The sequence below is a fragment of the Capra hircus genome, chromosome 6, assembly GCF_001704415.2.
Source record: "Capra hircus breed San Clemente chromosome 6, ASM170441v1, whole genome shotgun sequence".
NCBI classification, from domain to species: Eukaryota; Metazoa; Chordata; class Mammalia; order Artiodactyla; family Bovidae; genus Capra; species Capra hircus.
Window position 1 is genome coordinate 96151351 of NC_030813.1, and position 26346 is coordinate 96177696.

The 26346-nt window shown below is 38.6% G+C and overlaps 1 protein-coding gene across 3 annotated transcripts in view; it reads left to right on the forward strand.

The window, feature by feature from the left end:
- Positions 1-26346, forward strand: part of C6H4orf22 (chromosome 6 C4orf22 homolog) — a 710136-nt gene that overhangs the window by 662159 nt on the left and 21631 nt on the right. For all 3 annotated transcript variants that reach the window (XM_005681817.2, XM_005681816.2, XM_005681815.3), the window contains one exon: positions 17973-18102. In XM_005681817.2, the coding sequence (XP_005681874.1) occupies positions 17973-18102 (130 nt within the window). The remainder of the gene's footprint in view (positions 1-17972; positions 18103-26346) is intronic.

Sequence of the window (26346 nt, forward strand, 5' to 3'; positions counted from 1 at the left end):
TTGCCCAACTATAATAATCTCTGCCATTCCATTTTCAGTGGAAATGTCTGGTGCTCTAGTCATACCGACAAGAGAGTTTATGCTTTGTGCAAACAAAGGAGGTGCTGAGTATGTGATGTAGTTGAAGGAGTGTCAGTAAACAGCCTCGCCTCCCACTCAAAAATGTGTTATCTTAAAAGTGACAGAGCATACACTCCCACAGTGTCAATCCATGACACCAGCAAATGAAAGAAGACACAATTCTTCTGTGCTAATGTATAAGTATCTCATAATGTCCTGACCCAAAGCTCTTAGCAGGGCAGATGAAGACCAAAGGAGAAAGAAGGTAACAGTAGACCCAAGAGAGAAAGAGAAACTCATGCTGAAGAAGAAGGTCAATTTTAAATTGACGGCAGTCTCATGGTAGCAAGGGAAAAGTTAAACATTTGTTGGAAATAACCAAGTCCCAGGTGCTGCCAGAAGCTCTGGGAGTAGTCAAATAAAACCTGGTTCCTACCCTTATGAGCCTGCATGCATGATCAGTCGTGCCCGACTCTGCTATCCCATGGACTGCAGCCCACCAGGCTCCCCGTCCATGGAATTTTCCAGGCATGAATATCCTTATGGGGCTCACAGGCTAATAGAGAAGGTGATGGTTTGGTGGTTTAGTCACTAAGTCATACCCAACTCTTTTGCAACCCTATGGACTGCAGCCTGTCAGGCTTCTCTGTCCATGGGATTTTTCAGGCAAGAATACTGGGGTGGGCTGCCATCTCCTCTAGGGGATCTTTCTGACCCAGGGATCGAACCTGTGTCTCTTGCATTGCAGGCAGATTCTTTACTGCTGAGAGACAGAAGAGTAAATCAACTGTTACAAGACAGAACTTTAATGTTCCTTAAAGAAGAGTATCAGGATTTCCCAGGTGGTCCAGTGGCTAAGACTCCACGCTCCTGATGCAGGGGCCCCGGGTTCTATCCCTGAACAGGGAACTAGATCTTACTGATGACTCATATTCATCCAGTCATGACTCATAAACATGATAAGACATTGCTTCTTCTGTTTCAGTATTAAAATTAGCAAAGGAAAGAGAAGGGGAATCATTGCAGGAAAAAGATGAGTAGCAGGTAGGGTCATGAAAAGAGTTCTGGCACAAAGTCAGTATAAGACAATGGTTTCACTTGTGAAAATAAAACACTGAAAACCTGATTATTTGAATGAAGAAGGCCTTCAAAGGAGATATGTCAGATGAGGAAGGAGAGCTGGATGAGCAGCTCTGATTCTTTCCACTTCATGTTTTTCTCCTCAGTTCTTACTCCCATCACCGTGATGGGCCCCAGAGAATAGCTGCTTCCATTTTCATTCTATCCCAGAGGAGCCAGCACATCTTTTCCTGGCTTAGCTCTGCACAGTTGAGCAGACAGACTTTTTTTTTTTAAGACAGTTTTCCATAGCATCTACAGATATAAAACAAAACTGCCCAATGAAAAGTCAAAGGCTATGAAGTGTTTGGCTCCCCTTTCTGCCTAAGGTTGTTTTCCTGCTATGTGGCTTCTCATTGCTTTAGTCTTTGTTGTTTCAGTGGTATTTTTGTTATTTCTCCCTGATCACATTCTAATTATAACTTATATTCTTGCTTTACCAATCGGGAGTACAAAATGAGGTCACATTCCTTTTAACATTCAAAATAAATGCTGAGCCTCAGGTCCATCCCAGCCTCCCAACTATGATAAAATGTTTATTTCCTCCTCAACATACTTCCTTAAGTTAATCCTAAGGCCCTTGCAAACGCCTGATGTCTTAGCTTTTTAATGCCAAGTAACAAATTACCACAAATTTAGCAGCTTAGAATAACACACATGTCACCATCCATAGGTCAGCATGGGATGGCTGGATTCTCAGTTCAGGGTCTCACAAGACTGACATGAAGGTAAAACTGCATTCATTTTTTCATGCTCTGGGGAAGAACACACTCCCAAGTCCATTTAGATTGTTGGCAGATTTCAGTCCCATCTACTTATACAGCTGAGGTCCCCATGGCCCCTCCATCTTAAAGCCAGCAACACTGCACCAAATCCTTCTCATACTTTAAATTTCTGTGACTTCTGGCTTTCTTTTCTGTTTTTAAGGACTCTTAATGATAGCGTTACCAGGCTTTCCTGGTGGCTCAGCCAGTGCAGGAGATATGGGTTCAAGCCCAGGGTCAGGAAGATCCCTTGGAGAAAGAAATGACAACCCACTCCAGTATTCTTGTCTGGGACATCCCATGGACAGAAGAACCTGACCAGTTACAGTCCATGGGGTCCCAGAAGAGTTAGACACAGGTTAGCAACTAAAACAGCAACAATGATAGCATTGTGCCCATCTAGATAATCCAGAATATTTTCCCTATATTAAGGTCAAACAATTAGTAAAGCCCCTTTTGCCAAGCCACATACAATATTGTGGGTGTACCACCAAGGCATAGAGATCGCAGAAGATATTTTGAATTCTGCCTTTCAAGTCTACCTGTTCCAAAGTGGTTAAGTCTTTATTACTATCTTTTGAAGGACACAAACTCACAAAACCATTTTCATTAGCCACAGAACCCCCTTTCAGTAAGTTGTTTCTGTTGAAACCAAGCCACTTAGCAGTTTGGGTGTCTTCCCTTCCTAGAGGATTGTGATTCAAGCACAGAAACTCCAGCCTTCTTGAGATCATCTTACATGTACTGCCAAATGATCCCATTTCCCAGACAAATGTACCATACCACGAGTTTTAACAGGCAGTTAATGCATCTGCCTGGTAAAATTCCTATCCACTGAAAGAGTACTTCAGTGACTTGGGATTTCACTTCTAATCTGGGCAGTGTCCCTCCAGGTATAGCAGCAGAGAAGGCAGTCTCTCTTCTCCAGTGTTACGTTCCTCCATAGCTTCATGTTGCCTAAATGTTGTTTCAGAACACTCGCCTAAAATATAGTTCTAAATTGCACGTCTTTTTAACAAATTCAGAGCCATTTCACCTCAAGGCACAATTATAGTGCCTGAGCCTCAAGGCTATCCAGTCTTCCTCACAACATACCTACAATCCAGTTTTCACATTTGCTTTCATTCTCTAGTCTCTAGGACCCAAGACCCACCATAATTTCCTCTCCCTAATATACTGACATGTCTTTATTAAAGTGCCTTACCTTGTCACATAGCCATGACTAAAAAATTATGATTCTAGAAATATATCCATAGATATGAAGGAAAACAATGTTGATTACAGGCCTGAATCTTTCTACTTATAGAAAGATCAGTAAACCTAAAGAACATCTCAATATGCATAGTATAAAAATGAAGGTGATGTTGCTGTTACAATAGTTCCAAATAATTTCATATTCACAAAATTTGAATTTTCAAGACCTTCTAATAGAAAGAGTATATTAAACCAAAGAATGTTTATTATCTTTAAATAAGAGAACTTTAATCTTATAATTTCCTTAGAAGTAACAGAGATAACGTATCTATACAATCTCCTTGTTGTTGTTCAGTCATTAAGTCATGTCCAACTTTTTGGGACCCTACAGACTTCAGTACACCAGGCTTCCCTGTCCTTCACTCTCTCCCAGAGTTTGCTCAAACTCATGTCCATTGAGTCAATGATGTCATCTAACCATCCCAGCCTATGCCATCCTCTTCTCCTTTTGCCTTCAGTCTTCCCCAGCATCAGGATCTTTTCTCATGAGTAGGCTCTTCTCATCAGGTGGCCCAAAGTATTGGAACTTCAGCTTCAACATCAGTCCTTCTAATGAATATTCAGGGTTGACTTCCTTGAGGATTGACTGGTTTGATCTCCTTGCTGTCCAAGGGACTCTCAAGAATCTTCTCCAGCACCACAGTTTGAAAGCATCCATTCTTCGGTGCTAAACCTTATTTATGCTCATATCCAGACATGATTACTGGAAAATGCAGTCTTCTTAGCCTAAGATAAATGCACCCTAGCCCCTAAGAGAACAGTTACCAATAATAGCCATCAAATTTGGGTCATTTTCTCATTTCTTTCTTGCATTTGACAAGGGATTGGTTGTCCTCGTTATTTTTTTATACCTTCTGTTACTTTTGGTTCTCATGCCACTGTCTTACTCCTCTTACATTTGTATGAAATTTCTCTGTCTCCTTCTCACATTCTTCTCTTATGTATACCAAATGTAAATTGTGACATCAGAAACATAAAATGTGTCCATAAATAACAAATTCTAGTGAGAATGTAGAGAAAAGGGACCACTTGTACACTGTTAGTGGGAATGTAAATTGATGTAGCCACTCTGAAAAACATTATTGAGGTTCCCCCCCCAAAAATAAAACTTCCATATGATCTAATAATTCCACAGATGGGTATGGATATAAAAAAATAATGAAAACACTAATTAAAAAAGCTACCTCCACCCCAGTGTTCATAGCAGCACTATTGACAGTGGCCAAGAATTGGGAGCAACTCAAGTGCCCATCAGGAGATGAATGGATAAAGAAGAGTCAATATATATATACAATGGACTATTCAGTTCAGTTCAGTTCAGTCACTCAGTCGTGTGTGATTCTTTGTGACCCCATGAATTGCAGCATGCCAGGCCTCCCTGTCCATCACCAACTCCTGGAGTTCACCCAAACTCACGTCCATCGAGTCAGTGATGCCATCCAGCCATCTCATCCTCTGTCGTCCCCTTCTCCTGCCCCCAATCCCTCCCAGCATCAGAGTCTTTTCCAATGAGTCAACTCTTCGCATGAGGTAGACAAAATATTGGAATTTCAGCATTAGCATCAGTCCTTCCAATGAACACCCAGGACTGATCTCCTTTAGAATGGACTGGTTGGATCTCCTTGCAGTCCAAGGGACTCTCAAGAGTCTTCTCCAACACCACAGTTCAAAAGCATCAATTCTTCAGTGCTAAGCTTTCTTCACAGTCCAACTTTCACATCCATATATGACCACTGGAAAAACCATAGCCTTGACTAGATGGACCTTTGTTGGCAAAGTAATGTCTCTGCTTTTGAATATGCCATCTAGGTTGGTTATAACTTTTCTTCCAAGGAGTAAGCGTCTTACTTTCATGGCTGCAGTCACCATCTGCACTGATTTTGGAGCCCCAAAAAATAAAGTCTGACACTGTTTCCACTGTTTCCCCAACTATTTCCCATGAAGTGATGGGACCGGATGCCATGAGCTTAGTTTTCTAGAAACTAAGCTTTAAGCTAACTTTTTCACTCTCCTTTTTCACTTTCATCAAGAGGCTTTTTAGTTCCTCTTCACTTTCTGCCATAAGGGTGGTGTCATCTGCATATCTGAGGTTATTGATATTTCTCCCGGCAATCTTGATTCCAACTTGTGCTTCTTCCAGCCCAGCGTTTCTCATGATGTACTCTGCATAGAAGTTAAATAAGCAGGGTGACAATATACAGCCTTGACGTACTCCTTTTCCTATTTGGAACCAGTCTGTTTTTCCATGTCCAGTTCTAACTGTTCCCTCCTGACTTGCATATAGGTTTCTCAAGAGGCAAGTCAGGTGGTCTTGTATTCCCATTTCTTTCAGAATTTTCCACAGTTTATTGTGATCCACACAGTCAAAGGCTTTGGCATCAAAAGTCAAAAAAGTCAGTAAAGCAGAAATGGATCTTTTTCTGGAACTCTCTTGCCTTGTCGATGATCCAGTAGATGTTGGCAATTTGATCTCTGGTTCCTCTGCCTTTTCTAAAACCAGTTTGAACATCTGGCCAAAAGAATGAAATGATGCCATTTTCAGCAACATGATGGGACTAGAAGCTATTATGCTTAGTGGAGTAAGTTAGACCGAGAAATGCGAAGTCTAAAGAATAAAACAAAATACATTAAACAAATATATTTAACAAAACAGAAATAGAGTCATAGACATAGAAAACAAGCTTATATTTACCAAAGAAAAGAGGGAGAGAAGAAGGAACAAAATAAGAATATAGGATTAATACAGATACAAATGACTATGCATAAATTAAACAAGGATTTACAGTATGGCACAAGGAATTATATCCAATATCTTGAAATGACTTATAAATAAATGCCCTACCTAACACATCATTATTCTGGACATTGAACAACAGTATAAATGTTCTTGATAAATGGCAAAGCACTGCATCGATGCAAAATAACATTATTGACAGTTGTTTCAATAATAATATCAGAAAGAGAATGAAATTAAGGTAGGAGTCTCTGTGACACCCCCATACATGCACCCTTCCCTCAGGTTTCTGCCTTAGGAAAGTACTTTCTCTTCAGCTTCTTCATGAGGAATGGCTGGATAGCCTAATTTACTCTAGGACTAGACAGTGCCATTCTTTCTTGACCTTGAGATTCTCACTCTGTGATTTGGAACTTAGAGGTATTCCAGGATGTTTCTAATATTTGCTCCCTTTGAAAAATCAGAAAGGGCTTTGTGTAACTCTCTTTCCTTACACTGGAGAAATATGATAATAAGTAGATATGTTATTATCACCTACTCCTTTCCTATTACATGCGGGTGGCAATGAAACATTCCAGACACCTTGCCAGAAGGCTGGGATCCACAGTGAGGAGGTCAGCATGGGAGTATGGAACCAGATTTGGAATACTTCCTCCAAATCTCTTTCTATAAGAAGGATTCCTCTGATCAAGGGTTACATTATTCTTTACCCTAGGGGACTTATCACAAATATTCAAGTGTCCCAAATATTAAAACATGCATCTTACCCTTAACACCTTCCATAACCAGTCCATATACTTGACATTGCACTTTGGATTTAGAGCAGGAAACACAGTGAACATGCCAGACAGGTGCCCATCTGTCTTCTGACTCAGTGGCCTCCTGGCAATGAACACTCCCTTTTATCCACATGCCTTCAAGGGAGAGGAGAGCCAACTTTGCCTGTTCTCCTTGCTTCCTTTGCTCTCCCTGAAGAGAAGGCACACCCAAAGTTCTCTGCATTTTGGTGGGAGACCAGTCCATATTTGATTCTCTATCCATAGCAATTTATTTTCTGCCTCATTAGTATGAAACTACTGAGAATCTCTTGTAAAGGTTAACACTAATTGATATATACTCATTTTTCAGGCTCCCCAGGTGGCACTAATGGTAAGGAATCTGCCTGCCAATGCAGGAGACCTGAAAGACACAGGTTTGACCCTTGGGCTGGGAAGATCCCCTGGAGAAAGAAAAGGCCACCCATTCTAGTATTTTTTGCTGGCAGAATCCCATGGACAGAGGAGCCTGCAAGAGTCGAATATGACAGCATACAAACTTATCAGCTCTTCTCTAACTTTTAATGTCCTTTCTACCTAGAATGCTTAGCCCTGTTTCTTTCCATCAGGAAAATCTCATTAGAAACATATCTTATCAAGATATATATTCTCTTTTGACCGAACAGTCCCAAAATACCTTACACAAATACCTATTGTATCATTTCTCAGGCTGCATTATAATCCTTTTTTATTTTTGATGTGTTGAATTGAATTGAATGACACTTCTGACCACCTGTCACTAGGGCACTTAATGTTTTCAATTATTTTAATAGTTGCAATCGGTTGGTCAACAGTTATCTATATTTTCCCAACTGGAATGTGCATTCGTTAAGTAGCTGATTGAGTTAGAGATACATTATATAGCCATGAATAGGAGCCAAGTTAACTAACTTTTGAAAACACTAAACTTTAGATTTCATATGCTTACCAACCAAAATAACTGATCAAACCTATATTTTTACAGGGAATATGATATTTCAGGAAATTAGTTTGTTATAGAATGTTTTACTGCTTTGATATTATTTGAAAAATAGAAAAAGAACAGGAGTGTTTATTATTCTAGATTAAATTTCATGTCTCTTTACCACAATTGCAATTTCATATAATTTTTCCACAGCAATAAAATAAAAAGGATCAACCATAAGAAAACATGTTTTAGCATTTTTTAAACATCTTTATCATAGTTTTGGCAAATCTCTGGCAAACCTTTGGAAACAGTTTAGACAAACATTGGATAAATCAGCTCTAAAACAGCAGCATTTAAATGGTCTGTAGGTGTGGCGACCACACACCTCAGTTTTCCTGGCATTGTCTGAGCTTACTCTTATTGTCTTGGCACAATTGTCAGCAGCTTCTTTTTTTCTCAGTAAGATCTTAGTTTGGACAGTAGAACTGTAGCCATCCTACTTACAGACTGTCTACACAGAGATTAAAAAGGAGACAATAATATTTAATGCTTAAATGTCCCCATGACTCAGATAAAACCCCTTGAATTTTCATTTTTCAATAAAATCTTTTGATTTCACAAAAACTATTTTTGTAAGTTTTCAAGTTTATTTCTGTTTTTACAAATTTCCTTTAAATATGATTATCTCTCTTCCTAAAAATTTTATCTTATAAATATTCTTTATTTTTCTCTCAAATGAAATGTGTTTAACTTTATAAGCATATTTAAGTATTAGGTACTATAAATGGCAACCCACTCCAGGACTCTTGCCTAGAAAATCCCATGGATGGAGGAGCTTGGTACAGGCTACTGTCCATGGGGTCACAAAGAGTCAGGCACGACTGAGCAACTTTACTTCACTTCCAACTCTTTAAAACCCAGAAAGATTCCATTATTAGTGGAGACTTAAATAAAAACTCCCTGCTATTCATTATAAACTGTTGGTTATACTCATAGGGAAAATCTCTTAGGTGCTAATAGGTTCTCTTTCAGTAATGTGTTCTCTGTGATGTCAAATTTCCTGTTCACATGATAATGATCTTATTTCTTTACCTTTGCTTTAGGTAGTGGAGACTACAATTGTTACAGTCATTATTTTTGTTCTGGATTCACCTTTAAGATGTTGGCTTGCCTTAAATGTATTTTTATGTGCAACATTTTCTAACCTTTGACAGCATTGTCCATTATGCTTCCATAGTTTTCCTAAATATGCCACTTGAAGGAAGATATTGAACAAAATTAGGACAAAGCATTTTGGAGACAATGGCTTTGAACTTTACTCCCCCTGGTGGTCCAAAGCCCTGTTTCCCTGTGATGTAATGAAAAATATTTTTTTCTGATACTAGGAGACATCATGTAAAATAGATGACAAACAGGTAATTGTTTACAAAAATATGCATAAGAACCCATTGTCACTTAATGAACAAATTTTACACATATTTATCTCAACTCATTATTCTAACTTATTTATATAAGTTGTATATAAATATGCTCTTATATAATAAAATGCCCAATTACTAGGATGTTTATCATGGGTAGCAAATGGTAATTTGTTCTGTTACTCCAAAACCTTAATCAATTTCACACAAATCATCCCTTTATGTCCTTCAACTTTACATACAGTACATTTGAACTTTTGTACAATTAATTTCTAGATCTGAACATTTATACATAAATTAAAATAACATGCAATAATTCACTGAATCAAAGGAGGCTTTCATAATAATAGACTATTTCCATTGTGAAGAGCCTTTGCAATATATAGGTCAACCTCTAAATTTTAGATAGAGAAAATTTAAACAGTTACTTCAGAGATCAGATTTTAAGTCCCAGATCAATGTTCTAGATGAATTCTCTTAATTACCTTTTAAAAATAATTTTCTTGCTATTTCCTTGTTTTAGTTCTGTAGTAGTTGAAAATAATATAATCAATTGAATGATGAATGAAAATAAATATTGGCATTGTATCATTAATTTAGTTTATGAATATTTATTGAGTGCTACTTGTTGAGTGCTACCCAGTGTAGCAAGGGTAGAATAAACAGATTTGGAAGATGGGAAAGAAAAAATTACTTTTTGATATGTTGACATTGGGGCTTCTGTGGTGGCTCAGACTGTAAACAATCTGCCTGCAATGAAGGAGACCCAGGTTCAATCCTTGAGTTGGGAAGATCCCCTGGAGAAGGAAATGGCTACCCAGTCCAGCATTCTTGCCTGGAAAATTCCATGGACAGAGGAGCCTGGTGGGCTACAGTCCATGGGGTCACAAAGAGTCAGACATGACTGAGCAAGTAACACTTCATGCTGAGACTGAGATGCTTGTGGTTTATCCCAGTAAATACATTTGAGCAGGTGATGTGGATCAGCAATTCGGGTGAGAGAACTGAGATGGAACATGGTTTGGGGTAAGCTGGCATAGAGAAGATAGACTTCATTATAATGCATTAGGAGAATATGAGTTTGAGGAAGTTTTTAAATCTCTTTTCTCCTTTTTCCTTTCTCTTTTTTTTAATCCCTCTTCTTTCTTTCTTTCTTTCTTTTTTTTTTTTACTTCTTTCTCTCTGTCTTTCTTTTCCTTGTTTAGCTGAAATTTATATGTGTGTGTTAGTTTTGAGAAAAATTGTATAGGGAGATGAGTTTGATTATATTAGAGAAATGTTGAGTATCTATTGAAGTAACAAAGAAGACAATAAGGAATGGAATTCAGAAAACAAATAGAGGGTTTTTTTTTTTTTAATCTTGGAAAAGAAGAGAGGCATTAATTCTGAGCTAAAGGGAGGTTAGAGAACACTGTCAATATGAATAAATTTGCAAGTGAAGGGATAGGATCTTGATCATGTTCCCAGTTAGTGTCCTTTTTCACTAATAAACTAAGAAGTAAGGTCATTTTCTGATAGTAAAGAAGGAAGTAGAGGAATAAGATGCATGAATAACACAATGAAAGATAAAGAGAACTAGAATATGTAAAAAGTTACTCTGTAGGATCTAGAATTGGAGGTTCAGATTTGAAATTTAGAATTACGTCTATGGTACAGTCTGTTGTTTTCAGCAAGAATTGTCAGAAGACTATATGCAAGAACAGAGAAGGCAAACATTTGAACTGACTGAGAGCTGATACTTATGAATACCAAGAGGGTCTATTGAGCTAGATAGTTGTGATTATTGGCAAGTGTCTCAAGAAGGAGAGAAGTTAAGAAATTGTTTGTTATGAATGAGAATGAAAAGGGTGATCTGGGGTACCCAAGGCCTCAATAAATGCAAAACAGTACTGTAGAAGAACTATCAAAGAATACTAATAGACAATAAAAATTCAAATAGAATTATGAGTTATAATAATATCTAGAATATGGAGTTGGATATAGATGGCTTAAAAGGAGTGGGATTAAGGTTTAAATATACTTTAACACATTCTGCATTGACAATTACTTGGCCACTTTAAAGAAATCAATAAACAGCAGATTAAAAAAAATGTTTGGGTTGGCGACATCAACAAGATAGCAGAGTAGGAAGCCCTGGACTCTTCTTTCCCCCCACAAATACACAGATTCAGTAACTATTCCTAGACAAATTCCCTTTGTAAGAAATCCAGAAACAACTGAAAGGTCCGTGTACCCCCCAGTCAAATGAAAACCAGCCTTAACAAAGCCAATAGAGATTTGAGACACCCTCTTACTGGATTAGCTTTTGCCAGTTTAGCATCATACATTGAAAAAGAAACCCTCTAGCTCTCAGCTTCTCCCAGGGGAAGCAAGGATTGGTTTCTGTACCCAAACTCTCAGCTCTTCTATGTGGGGCTCCCCAGGGAACTAACTTCCATTTTTCCAGTCCTGGACTTCTGTTGGGTCAGGTACATTCTATGCAACTGGAGGGAAATGGTTACAGCATCTTGGGCTGGTAGACATCATACATCCCACTCACTGTTCATCACAGAGCAAGGGACAAAATCCACAGCTGCCTGCTTCTTCCTGGGGAGGGAAAAAGTTAGAATGGGCCAATGAATCTCTATCCAAGTTGGTGGCCTTCTCCTGTAAAAAGTCAGTTCATGAAGACTGGGAGAGGCATCTACTTTGTCTAATATGCAGGCAGCAACACATAAAGTCAAGGAAAATCAATAATAAGGCAAGAATGTTCCTCCAAAAAAGGAATGAAATAAACCTCCAGATACTGACCCTAAAGAAAGGTAGAAATGTGCTAGTGTTAGTCACTCAGTCGTGTCCGACTCTTGGTGACCCCATGGACTATAGCCCACCAGCTTTCTCTGCCTGTGGAATTCTCCAGGCAAGAATACTGGAGTGGGTTGCCATTTCCTTCTCCAAAGAAAAGTAGTAATCTGATATATATACCTGAAAGAGAGTTGAAAATAACTTTCAGAAAGGTGCTCACTGAGGTCAGGCACACAATGCATGAACAAAAGGGGAAATTGAACAAAGAGAAAATATTAAAAAGTACGAAACAAATCATGGAGCTAAAGGCAATAATCAAACTTAAACAAAACCCACCAAAGTGTTTCAACATCAAACTAGAGCAAGCAAAATAAAACACTGGTGAATTTAAAGACCAGTCACTGGAAATAATTAGGTCAGAGGAGCAAAAAGAAAACAATGAAGAAAAGTGAAGAAAGCTTAAATGAGCTATGGGATACCTTCAAGAAACCGATACAAGCAGTATAGGATTCCCAGAATGAGAAGAGAGAAATAAAAGACCAGAAAATTTACTCAAAGAAATAATAACTGAAAACTTCCAAAATCTGAGAAAGGAAATGGATATCCAAATCCAAAAAGCTTGTTGTTGTTCAGTTGCTTGGTTGTGTCCAACTCTCTGTGACCCAAGGACTGCAGCACACCAGACTTCCCTGTCCTTCACTATCACCTGGAGTTTGCTCAGACTCGTGTCCATTGAGTCAGTGATGTCATCCAACCATCTCATCCGCTGCCCCCTTCTCCTCTTGCCCTCAATCTTTCCCAGAGTCAGGGTCTTTTCCAATGAGTTGGCTCATTGGAAAGCCGGTGAGCCATTAGGAAGCCAGAGTATTGGGGCTTCAGCATCAGTCCTTCTAATGAATATTCAGGATTGATTTCCTATAGGATTGACTGGTTTGATCTCCTTTCTATCCAACAGACTCTTAAAGAGTCTTCTTTCAGCACCACAGTTAAAAGCATAAATTCATAGGCGCTTAGCCTTCTTTATGGTCCAACTCTCACATCCATACATGACTACTGGAAAAACCTTTGTTGGCAAAGTGATGTCTCTGATTATACAGAGCTTTGTTGGAAAAGTGATGTCTCTGCTTTCAACAAATGAAGTTGCTCAGTCGTGTCCAACTCTTTATGACCCCATGGACTGTAGGCCACCAGGCTCCTGTGTCCATGGGATTTCCCAGGCAAGAATACTGGAGTGGGTTGCCATTTCCTTCTCCAGGGGATCTTCCCGACCCAGAGATCGAACCCAGGTCTCCTGCATTGCAGGCAGATGCTTTGACCTCTAAGCCACGAGGGAAGCCCACACACTGTCTAGGTGGAGTTAATAATCAGTTGACATCAAATTTCACTGAAACAAGACAAGTAAGCTATAAAGCCCTGCTGTACAGCATTGTACTTATAGTCAACATAATGTACACTTAAAATTTGTAAAGAGAGACAGTCTCATATTGAGTGTTCTTAATATAATAAATTAAATTTTAAGAAAGAGTACTTGTTTTAGAGCCTATAAACTGGGTTTGAGACTGTATTCTAGTACTTGCTAGTAATAGAAATTTTAAATATTTATCTTCTCTTAGCTCCAGTGTATGTGCTCAGGCATGTGTGACTCTCTGCAGCCCCATGGACTGTAGCCCACCAAGCTCCTCTGTCCATGGAATTTTTCAGGCAAGAATACTGAAGTGGGTTGCCATTTCCTACTCCAGGGGACCTTCCTGATCCGGGGGTCAAACCCCCATCTCTTTCATTTCCTGCATTGGCAAGCATCTTCTTTACACCTAGAGCCACCTGGAAAGCCCCTTAGCTCCAGTGCCCTCATCTATATAATAGGAATAGAAATAAACAGCATGCAGGATTCTTACTAAAATCAAGTTAATCTCCATAGAAGATATATATAATATTAAATATATCATCTCATATATAATTTTTTTATGATAAAGCCTTTTTATACTTCCTGCCGCTTTAGGATCCTGCTTTCTCTACTTTTCCCTCTTCACATCATGGAAACAAATTCAAGAATAGTTCATCCTAAAAAAAACCTGACCTTTAATTCTTTATATCTTTTTCAGTGCTGTCCTAGTTTTCTTGTTTCCTTCATAACTAAATTAATAGAGGAATTTTTTATTCAATGATCTTTTCTCATCTTCTCTTAAATTCTCTATAACTGAATTTTGCTCCCATCATTTTCCTGCAACTGTTTTTTTGTAATATCCTTCCAAGTGAAATTTCGGATGAACTCTTTTCATACATTATCTGAATTGTAAAGTGTTTGGCACTGTAATCTTTCCTAAAGTACTGTTTCTTTATATATTCTCCTCTCTTCAGATTTTGCAATAAAATAACTCTCCTGGTTCTTCCTGATGCTTCAGATCACTATTTTTTTATTTCCTTTACTGATTCCTCTTCTTTTCCTATAAAATTGACATCCCCAGGTTTCACTCTTTTTAAAAATATTTTATTAGTTTTTTTATGTGAACCATTTTTAACATGTTTATTGAATACGTTACACTATTGCTGCTGTTTTATGTTCTGGTTTTTTGTCTGCAAGGCACATGGGATCTTAGTTCCCCAATCTGGGATCAAACCCTCACCCCCTGCATTGGAAGGTGAAGTCTTCACCACTGAACCACCAGGGAAGTCCCCCAGATTTCATTCTTATTCACATTTTCTCCTTTGTCTATCTCAGTCACCTATTGGAATTTAAATACTGCTGGTACTGCTGATACTCCATCTAAGCATGCTCAGCCACTCAGTCACATTCAGCTCTTTGCAACCCCACAGACTGTAGCCTGCCAGGCTCCTCCATCCATAGGATTACCCCAGCAAGAATACTGGAGTGGGTTGCCATTTCCTACTCCAGGGGATTTTTCCCAACTCAGAGATAGAACGCACATCTCCTGCATTGCAGGCAGATTCTTTCCACTGAGCTACTGGGGAAGCCCCTTCTCCATCTAAGAAAACTCTAAATTTAGAAATTTATCCATCCTATTTATTCTGTTACTATACATTTAGTATCTACCATGTGTCAGGCATGGGCTGTAAAAAGGAATTGGGAATATGGCAGTAAACAGCACAAACCAAGACCTTTGCTTTCATTTTCTTGAATATTTCCTGAGGATTTCAAGTTGAACACATCTAAAACCGAAATAATCCCTTCTATTTCCTGCAATCTGTTCCCTACCTTGTGTTTTATTTCCTAGTAAATATTAATAATAGGTGGAGAAACAGTGGAAACAGTATCAGACTTTATTTGGGGGGGCTCCAAAATCACTGCAGATGGTGACTTCAGCCATGAAATTAAAAGACGCTTACTCCTTGGAAGGAAAGTTATGACCAACCTAAATAGCATATTCAAAAGCAGAGACATTACTTTGCCGACTAAGGTCCGTCTGGTCAAGGCTATGGTTTTTCCAGTAGTCATGTATGGATGTGAGAGTTGGACTGTGAAGAAGGCTGAGTGCTGAAGAATTGATGCTTTTCAACGGTGGTGTTGGAGAAGACTCTTGTGAGTCCCTTGGACTGCAGGGAGGTCCAACCAGTCCATTCTGAAGGAGATCAGCCCTGGGATTTCTTTGGAAGGAATGATGCTAAAGCTGAAACTCCAGTACTTTGGCCACCTCATGCGGAGAGTTGACTCATTGGAAAAGACTTTGATCCTGGGAGGGACTGGGGGCAGGAGAAGAAGGGGATGACCGAGGATGAGATGGCTGGATGGCATCACTGACTCGATGGACATGAGTCTGAGTGAACTCCAGGAGTTGGTGATAGACAGGGAGGCCTGGCGTGCTGCGATTCATGGGGTCGCAAAGAGTCGGACACAACTGAGCGACTGAACTGAACTGAACTGAACTGAAACGTTAATAATTCTATCCACTTAGGTATTCAAATCAGAAATCTGAGAGTAATCTAGACTCTTATTTCATTGACATTTTTCTCATAACCATTAAATCCACTTTTCAGTATGTTATTAAATCCGTTCCTCATTTTCATCCACAGACACACTTCATGATCACCTGGGCTCTGTGTATAAAATGGGATAGCTTTCTGCCTACTTCATGGGGTTGACAATAAGATTAATGATATAATAGATTCCTTAGTCTCAAAACATTACCCAGTACATGATGCTTATTAAATGTGTTAGTTATCATTATTAAATAATAATAATAATTAGCTATTAGAATTGACATTTGAAATGAAGCTTATTACCCTTCCCTGAATAGGAGAACAAAAAGTATTGACAAAAAATCCAAGCCACTTCATCAAAAGTACCATGTGCTAGACAAATTGACTTTCTTACATAAAGAGTGTGTGTATATACATATTAATATATATTCAAAAAAATCTGCCTGAACTTCAATGAGGCTTTTCATTTGAAGTCTGAGCAATAAGATAGGAATGTGTGATATAAACCATGCCCCTCAGAGCATAACTATGACTCAAGCATTTTAGTGAGATTGTCTCTATCTATATATCTCAGAAATACACAGACACATAAGGTTGAGAATCACACCCATGTCCCTTATTCCAGTTTGTCAGTCTCTTAACTGAACACCCAGGAGGAGGGAGGTCAATTTATCTTCCTTATTATGAATTAAGCTGAATTTTGAGTGTGAAGTCAAATTGTCTTGTAATTCCTTTTCTACTGGATTGAATTTACCACCAGTACCATTGGCAGCTCTCCTATCATCAACCTGTTGGGCACTGCGCCTGCCAAAAGCGGACTAAAGTGAGGACCTAGAAAGCATGAATGTTCAGCTCCTGCCCTCAATTTGTTAATCAGATAGTCACTCCTGCTTTCTTGGGAAGGGTTGACAAAACAGACAGAGGTGGTTGGAAAACTTCTTTTTCTAACTCTACGCCTCAGAAAGGGCAGATGTTAGTATGTCTTGAGCATAGAAGAAGTAAGAGGCGAAGAGAGACACTAGTTCTCACTCATATGCACCACTGAAGATATATGATCTATGAAATCAGGTTTTGAATATTAAAATATTTGAAGGTAAACATATCACACTTTCAGGTAATAGCAAAAATTTGATGCCTCAGAAAACAATGTAATTCCGGGTGATTTTAATCAATGAAATCTACTCTGTCAAAATGAAGAAGAGCAGTAATAGAAGGCAAAACAACCCAGAAATATGATAAGGGGGAAATGATTAAAAATAAATATTAAAAATATTTGAGAGGCATACGGGCTGTGAGCTATACATGTCTTGTCTCTACAGCTGTCATTTTAAAAGCAAACATAATATTAGAAATGTGTTAATGGAAATGAGATATGTAAAAATAAGTATGTTGAGGATGCTTCTAACACATAACAGCATTATATTTGTATTGACAAATAGATATAAAATAAGACATGGAAAAAAATACAAAGTTTCCATAGAAGATCATCCAGAGAAAGAGTTGAACAGGCATTGCTGAGTGGAAAAAAGAGTGTGTGTATGCTTTGAAACACACAGATCTGGGTTGAAATATTAGATTTAGAATGTTAACTATACTAGTTGAACTCCTCTGATATCTTTGCCTTGTCTGCAAAGTAAGAGCAGTTTCATATGGATGTTGTAGAATACATCACATCATGCCTGGCCTGTGGTCACCTCTCAAACACAAGTAGTTTTCTTACTGCCTGGGAAAAGTATCATTGAAAAATGGAGCCTTAAATAAACGAATTAATTGGTTTTGAATGAAAAGAGGTGACTTAGCCTACTTTTCCTTCCAGTAAACAGTCTCTTATTTAATTCCCTGAATACTCAATAACCTGAAGAGTCTTAGCTAGAAGAAATAGCCTTAAATTACATCAATTTTCTTCTTCCTGGGAATATAATACTGGAATAGGCCCTAGATCTTTGAGTGTCCAAACCAGGAAATCATGCAAAATAGTCATAAAGATGTATCCAAATGATTGAGAACCCAGTCTAATCTTTTCTGCAAGAATTTTAATCACACCTGTGGTCTGCATGGTTCTATAGACAGTGATCTTATCCATTTATATTGAAGCTGACCTACCCCGAATATTGTCGGGAATACATTTGTCCATTTAATTCACTATGCATATTAATTCCTAATAAATATTTATTTTTATAGTTTTTACAACTGGGACAGTCATATTGCTGTTTGGAATTCAACTCCCAACTACCAAGTGATTGCCGATAATCCAGAAGGCTTACTTTTCAAATACAAAAGAGACAGAAAAATTCTCAATGTGGACCCTAAGGTACATCTGCTTTTACATTTATGAATTTTATTATATTTTATTGTATCTCTACTATCACTCAAAAATTATTAAATAATTGACCTTAAGTTTTTTTTAATTTATAAATGAAAAGCTATGTGGAAACAAGTGTGATGTATGGCAAAACCAATACAATATTGTAAAGTAAGTAGCCTCCAATTAAAATAAATAAATTTATATTTTAAAAAAAGAAAGAAAAAAACTTCAAAACTTAATAAATTATCAGAAACCAACAGGGAAGAATTTGAGGGGAAAAGCTTATTTCAAGGTGACACCAAGTAGACAACTTAAGGCTACAAGCAAAGCATCTGTGCGCCTTGATAAAAATCAGTTGAAACACCATGAAAAAAGATTCCTTTGGACTCTCCCTTTTAGTAACTTTAAATCATTCGAGTAATACATACTCTAAATACTCATCTCTCCATATCCTTAGAGGCAGAAACTGCTGAGAGGGAGTCCACGTGTTTGCACTTTTATGAGGGACTTGAACAAGAGAGGATTTTGATACCTACAGGTGGTCGTGGAACCAATCCCCAGAGGATACTAAGGGATGACTGTAATGTATCAAGTTCTGTGCTCAGCTCCTGTAAGGTGTTGCTTCATTTTGTCTTCAGAACCACCCGACACAGGCACCATTACATGTCTTCATTTACAGATCAAAAAAGTGAGGTTAGAGAGGGTATGGGAGGTACCTGTGGGAAATGGCAGAACTAGGATTTATATCTCAAACTCCCAGGTTCAACAAGTGTTTTGAATCACAATATTTTCATTACAGTAGTAGTAGTAGACTTAAAATTTTTCTTATTGTTCACCGAATGAGTGAGTGAAGTTGCTCAGTTGTGTCCAACTCTTTGTGACTCCATGGACTATAGCCTACCAGGCTTCTCCGTCCATCGGATTTTCCAGGGAAGGGTACTGGAGCGGGTTGCCACTTCCTTCTCCATGGGATCTTCCTGACACAGGAATTGAACCTGGGTCTCCCGCATTGTAGGCAGATGCTTTTACCGTCTGAGCCACCAAGGAAGATTCTATTGTTCACTATGGATGCTTTAAAATGTGAGGGTTACATCTTGTCTGATAAGGCAAAGTGTCTAAATTCTAAAGGAGGGTCACTTAAAAACATCTTTTAAGAGTCGTTAGTGTGATTAGACCTGGAATTAAATTTGTCTATTTGACTAATGGAAAATCTTAGGCTATTAAAAATAAGAACTATGTTTATTTGCCTTCTAAGTTCCTCAAATTGTAGATTGTTAGGTAACAGGCACCCAAAAGTAGACTGATCCACTGAATAAAGCTGAGTAGGGTGAAGTTATATAATTTAATCCCCAATTTGTTTTTGAAACTTTTTAATATAAGAAAATGTATTCCAAAATAGTCTGTGATTCTATTACATTGTCTTCAACATTGTTATTAAAATGCTTTAAAGTAGATAGATTAAGAAAAAAAATAAAAAATAAATGGAACTCACATGTGAGAAGACTCCTCTTTGCCTGACAGCAGACTTAGGTCAGAGAACCAGTAGACTTCACATCCATTTTTTGCTCTGATTCTGTGGAGTCTAGTCACTGAATTTGGTGATGAGTCATTTACAGAAGAGAGGCTCTCATCTCACATACATACCCAGAATTCTAATATCCCTTTTTTATATGTGACTAACACTGAAAGCAATATTGTCTGTAATGCATTTATGGGTGTTCACTTACGAATAGCAGAGAAGTATATGTGCACATCTTGTCTCTGATAGTGCCTCTTTACTCATAAGCGGGTGTCACAAAGTGAAAATGAAAATTGCTCTGTCGTGTCTGACTCTTTGCCACCCCATGGACTGTAACCTACCAGGCTCCTCTGTCCATAGGATTCTCCAGGCAAGAATACTGGAGTGGGAATCCATTCCCTTCTCCAGGGGATTTTCCCAGCCCAGGGACTGAACCTGGGTCTCCCACATTGCAGGAAGATTCTTTTTTTTTTTTTCAGTTTTTTATTTTTTAAATTTTAAAATCTTTAATTCTTACATGCGTTCCCAAACATGAACCCCCCTCCCACCTCCCTCCCCATAACATCTCTCTGGGTTATCCCCATGCACCAGCCCCAAGCATGCTGTATCCTGCAGGAAGATTCTTTACCAGCTGAGCCACCAAGGAAGCTCCAAATGAGTGTCAGCACACTATCACTTGAGGCAAATTATAGAAAACTTAATAAATAGCATTTACAGAGTCTTTTCCTTTTTGTAGGCTAAACTACATACATAAGAAAACATATAAAATGATTAATAGCATTATTAATATGTGTGGAACAAGTTTTTGAATCAGTTTTGAATGGCATCACACAGATTATTTTAAGGCTCCATTTTAACCTATGCCATATACATATACCAAGAATGTATGCCATCAATTATAGCTTTTGTGTATGTCTTTGAAGAATCATTACTGAATCCAAACTGCTATTTGAATGGTTTGAATAGCTTTAATTAATAAACATTCATTTCCACAATAATCAATCATGAAATTTCAAAGAATTAATCAATAATCCACAAAACATAACGTATTCCTCTTTTTCCTGGAAGATTTTAATTATAACTCAAAAGATTCATGGTGAGTCTAAAGGAAAGCCACTTCCAAAATCTTGGAGAACAAGGATTTGGATAATTAATGATAGAAGTATATTATTGTATATTATATTATACATGTATAAAGTATATTAGTCTTCCTGGTGTCTCAGATAGTAAAAGAATCTGCCTGCAATTCAGAAGACCTGGGTTCAATCCCTGGGTTGGGAATATCCCCTGGAGAAGGGAATGGCTACCAACTCCAATATTCTTACCTGGAGAATTCCATGGACAGAGGACCCTGGCAGGCTGCAGTTCATGGAGTTGCAAAGAGTTGGGCACAGCTGAGCAACTAACACTTTCATAAAATATATTATATAAAATAATTGTTAAGTGAGACATCCAGTGATATTTGGGTACTTGCTCAGTTGCTCAGTAGTACCCAATCTTTGCAACTCTAAGGACTATAGCCCACCAGGCTCCTCTGTCCATGGAATTTTTCAGGCAAAAATACTGTAGTGGGTTGCCATTTTCTCTTCCAGGGGATCTTCCTGACCCTGGGATCAAACTCCAATCTCCTGTGTCCCCTGCTTTGGCAGGTGGATTCTTTACCACCGAGACACTTAGGAAGCCCCTATTTGGGTATTTATGTTCCTTTAAATTTTTTTAAATCTTTTTGAAGGATAAAAACTAACAAAAGAATGTTGGTCTTAGCATTAATAAACAAAATTCTAGGCCTTTACTTTATTATTAACTGGCTTCATGGTTTTGAGAAATTCACTTAATTTCTCTAGGCTTTGCTGTTCACAGCTGGAAGATGAGACTTTGTTGTTGTTTTCTGGTCTCTGGAGTCTCTCTAGCTCCCCAGGCCCAATTTGCAGAGATTCTAACTCAACTGGGCCTCGGAAGTACATATTTTCATAAAGCTACCAGTGTGATTCTGCTGTAGATTGTCCATGAACCACAATTTGAAAAAGTCTTCTTTATTAAAACAATAATATCAAGATCTGGTACTCTGTGTCCCAGACACAAGTGTTCTCAAACAAAATAGAACACATATATTTTCATTTTTATGGACTAGATATAAAATTAGCATGTATATCACCTACTTAATTTCTTAACTTATTTACTCTCTTCAAAGAGCCATAATCATTTTATATTTCATGCATCAACACAGCAGCTCTTACAGACCTACAGGCAAGTCAAGAAATAAGCTAATAAGTCAAGTTTTTCAAACTACAAACAATTTGAGTTACATCTTTATGCTCAATATCCTCCCTAACAATTCTGCTTGAAATTCTTCCTAAGATGAACATATCATAATTCCATCTTAAAGAGCTATAAAATATTAAGAAACATACAACTCAACTCTCCTTTTCCTTTCCTTCAAGCACTCTCTTTGAGATATTTTACGCCTGATATTAAAGAGGTTGAGATAAATGAAAGGTGGAGAGAGTGGTAAACAGGATGTGTTTCCTTTGTACAACACAGATGTAGACTCATTAATTCTGAAGTGTGGTTCCCTTGAAGCAGAGTTGTTTGTAAATGGAAAGAGTGGAAAAAAGAAAATTGTGCAGGTCTTAGAACAAGTAACATGAGTTCATTGGTTAAGAAATTCCAAATGCAATAAGAGTTTGGTTGCATTGAAAACAGGACCACTGGCTTTAACTTCCCTGCAGCTGTGTAACATCTGGAACAAATAAGGCCAGTTTCTATTTCTGAGTGAAGAATGCTTGTCTGAGTGATTCACACCCACCAAAATGTTTCCAGTGTATTATCTTTAGAAGGATTGAGTGGACAAACTTTGTACTCACTCCTCTGCATCATCTGCACAAATGAAAAAAAAAAAAGGAATTTTCCTTTTGCTTTTAGGAAACATTAACCATGAAAGAGTTTGCTTTGAGTCTTAGCCTAACATAGGTGGTCTAAAAGTTTCATAATCTACTAATGAGAGATTGCTTAGAATAGTTAAAATAGGAAAAAAACTTTCATAATTACACCTTTTTTTCCCCCTTCCCCCTCCCCTCTTCTATTTACTAATGTGAGAACAGAACCCATCACCTGGAAAAATGTCTGGTTAATAGATAATCAATAAATATTTATGGCATAAATGATTGAATGTATGATTCCCTCCAAACACAAATGCAATGCTATATATTAACAAAAAGGTGAGGAATATATTATGTCAGTGATGCTTGAGGTAGCAGTAACAGTCAAAAAGGGCACAGTCACACCACTCTGCATTGATCCAAGTAAGTCAGAAAAAATAATTATAGGAACTTATTGGTGGAAACAGCTAGTAGTGTGGCCATAATTTTAGGCTTTGTTGAAGTTATGCAGGAATCTTTATTTTAGTATGTGCTTCCAAGTGTTCTTGTGCAGTCCCAGGAATATGTAATTTAAGCCATCTCAAATTCAGACTGTTAGAATATGTTTTTGATTTACTAACAAATTGACACAAACAGGTTAAATGACTTGCTCAGGGTCACAGACTTCGTTATTAGTAGAAACTAGTGGCGAAACTTAAACTTAAATATGAGATACCATAGGGAGCATAAAGATGAGCGTATGAATTCAACACTTGCCCTTTAAGTGCTTGCAGGACTTTTAAGAAAACAGGCATGTAAAGAATATAAGGGCAACCTAAGGAGGAAAGTGATATGCTACAAAAAAATAGAAATGCTTTGGGATTCAGTCGAGAGATGACTTTCGATCTAAGGCAGGGAGAGCATTTGAGATGGTTAAGGAATAATGGAGGAAATAATCTTTAAATTGAAATTAAAGAATGATTAGGAATTGAACTCAGAGAGATGGAGATGATACCAAGAATGGAACCTATTAGCAAAGATAAGGTTGATGAGTGTAAACAAAGGAAAGGAAGACCTAAATATTTAAAGCTAGCTGTTGAATTGCTCTGGAGAAGGAGTGGAATGGGAATTAAGCCAGAAAAGATCAAGAAAAGCCTTGAATTCAGAACTGGTGAGGACCTCGGACTAGTTCAGTTCAGTCGCTCAGTCTTGTCCAACTCTTTGTGACCCCATGAATCGCAGCACACCAGGCCTCCCTGTCCATCACCAACTCCCGGAGTTTACCCAAACTCATGTCCATCAAGTCTGTAATGCCATCCAGACATCTCATTGTCTGTCATTCCCTTCTCCTCCTGCCCCAAATCCCTCCCAGCATCAGGGTCTTTTCCAATGAGTCAACTATTCACATGAGATGGCAAAAATATTGGATTTTAAGCTTTAGCATCATTCCTTCCAAAGAACACCCAGGACTGACCTCCTTTAGCATGAACTGGTTGGATCTCCTTGCAGTCCAAGGGACTCACAAGAATCTTCTCCAACACCACAGTTCAAAAGCATTAATTCTTCAGCACTCAGCTTTCTTCACAGTCTAACTCTCACATCCACACATGACCACTGGAAAAACCATACCCTTGACTAGACGGACCTTTGTTGGCAAAGTAATGTCTCTGCTTTTGAATATGCTATCTGGATTGGTCATAACATTCCTTCCAAGGAGTAAGTGTCTTTTAATTTCATGGCTGCAATCACCATCTGCAGTGATTTTGGAGGCCAAAAAAATAAAGCTTGACACTGTTTCCACTGTTTCCCCATCTATTTCCCACGAAGTGATGGGACCAGACACCATGATCTTCATTTTCTGAATGTTGAGCCTTAAGCCAACTTTTTCGCTCTCCTCTTTCACTTTCATCAAGAGGCTTTTGAGTTCCTCTTCACTTTCTGCCATAAGGGTGGTGTCATCTGCATATCTGGGGCTATTGATATTTCTCACAGCAATCTGGATTCCAGCTTGTGCTTCTTCCAGCCCAGTGTTTCTCATGATGTACTCTACATATAAGTTAAATAAGGAGGGTGACAATATACAGCCTTGACGTACTCCTTTTCCTATTTGGAACCTGTCTGTTGTTCCATGTCCAGTTCTAACTGTTCCCTCCTGACCTGCATATAGGTTTCTCAAGAGGCAGGTCAGGTGGTCTTGTATTCCCATTTCTTTCAGAATTTTCCACAGTTTATTGTGATCCACACAGTCAGAGGCTTTGGCATAGTTAATAAAGCAGAAATAGATGTTTTTATGGAACTCTCTTGCTTTTTTGATGATCCAGTGGATGTTGGCAATTCGATCTCTGGTTCCTCTGCCTTTTCTAAAACCAGCTTGAACATCTGGAAGTTCATGGTTCACGTACTGCTGAAGCCTAGCTTGGAGAATTTTGAGGATTACTTTACTAGAGTGTGAGATGAGTGCAATTGTGCAGTAGTTTAAGCATTCTTTGGCATTGCCTTTCTTTGGGACTGGAATGAAAACTGATCTTTTCCAGTCCTGTGGCCACTGCTGAGTTTTCCAAATTTGTTGGCATATTGAGTGCAGCACTTTCACAGCATCGTCATTCAGGATTTGAAATAGCCTAACTGGAATTCCATCACCTTCGCTAGCTTTGTTCGTAGTGATGCTTTCTAAGGCCCGCTTGACTTCACATTTCAAGATGTCTGGCTCTGGGTGAGTGATCACACCATCGTGATTATCTTGGTCATGAAGATCTTTTTTGTACAGTTCTGTGTATTCTTGCCACCTCTCCTTAATATTTTCTGCTTCTGTTCAGTTCAGTTATTCAGTCATGTCAGACTCTTTGCGACCCCATGAATTGCAGCACACCAGGCCTGCCTGTCCATCACCAACTCCCGGAGTTCACTCAAACTCATGTCCATTGAGTTGGTGATGCCATCCAGCCATCTCATCCTCTGTTGTCCCCTTTTCCTCCTGCCCCCAATCCCTCCCAGCATCAGGGTCTTTTCCAATAAGTCAGTTCTTCGCACGAGGTGGCCAAAGTATTGGAGTTTCAGCTTCAGCATCAGTCCTTCCAATGAACACCCAGGACTGATCTTTAGGATGGACTGGTTGGACCTCCCTGCAGTCCAAGGGACTCTGAAGAGTCTTCTCCAACAACACAGTTCAAAAGCATCAATTCTTCGGTGCTCAGCTTTCCTCACAGTCCATATATGACCACTGGAAAAACCATAGCCTTGACTAGACTGCTTTGGTTCAGTTCAGTTCAGTCGCTCAGTCATGTCCGACTGTTTGCGACCCCATGAATCACAGCACACCAGGCCTCCCTGACCGTCACCAACTCCCGGAATTCACTCAGAGTCACGTCCATCAAGTCAGTGATGCCATCCAGCCATCTCATTCTCCGTTGTCCCCTTCTCCTCCTACCCCCAATCCCTCCCAGCATCAGAGTCTTTTCCAATGAGTCAACTCTTCGCATGATGTGGCCAAAGTACTGGAGTTTCAGCTTTAGCATCGTTCCTTCCAAAGAAATCCCAGGGCTGATCTCGTTCAGGATGGACTGTTTGGATCTCCTTGCAGTCCAAGAGACTCTCAAGAGTCTTCTCCAACACCACTTTTGTTAGCTGCATACAATTTCTGTCCTTTATCGAGCCCATCTTTGCATGAAATATTCCCCTGGTATCTCTAATTTTCTTGAAGAGATCTCTAGTCTTTCCCATTCTGTTGTTTCCCTCAATTTCTTTGCATTGATCACTGAGGAAGGCTTTCTTATCTCTCCTTGCTATTCTTTGGAATTCTGCATTGAGATGTTTATATCTTTCCTTTTCTTCTTTGCTTTTTGCTTCTCTTCTTTTCACAGCTGTTTGTAAGGC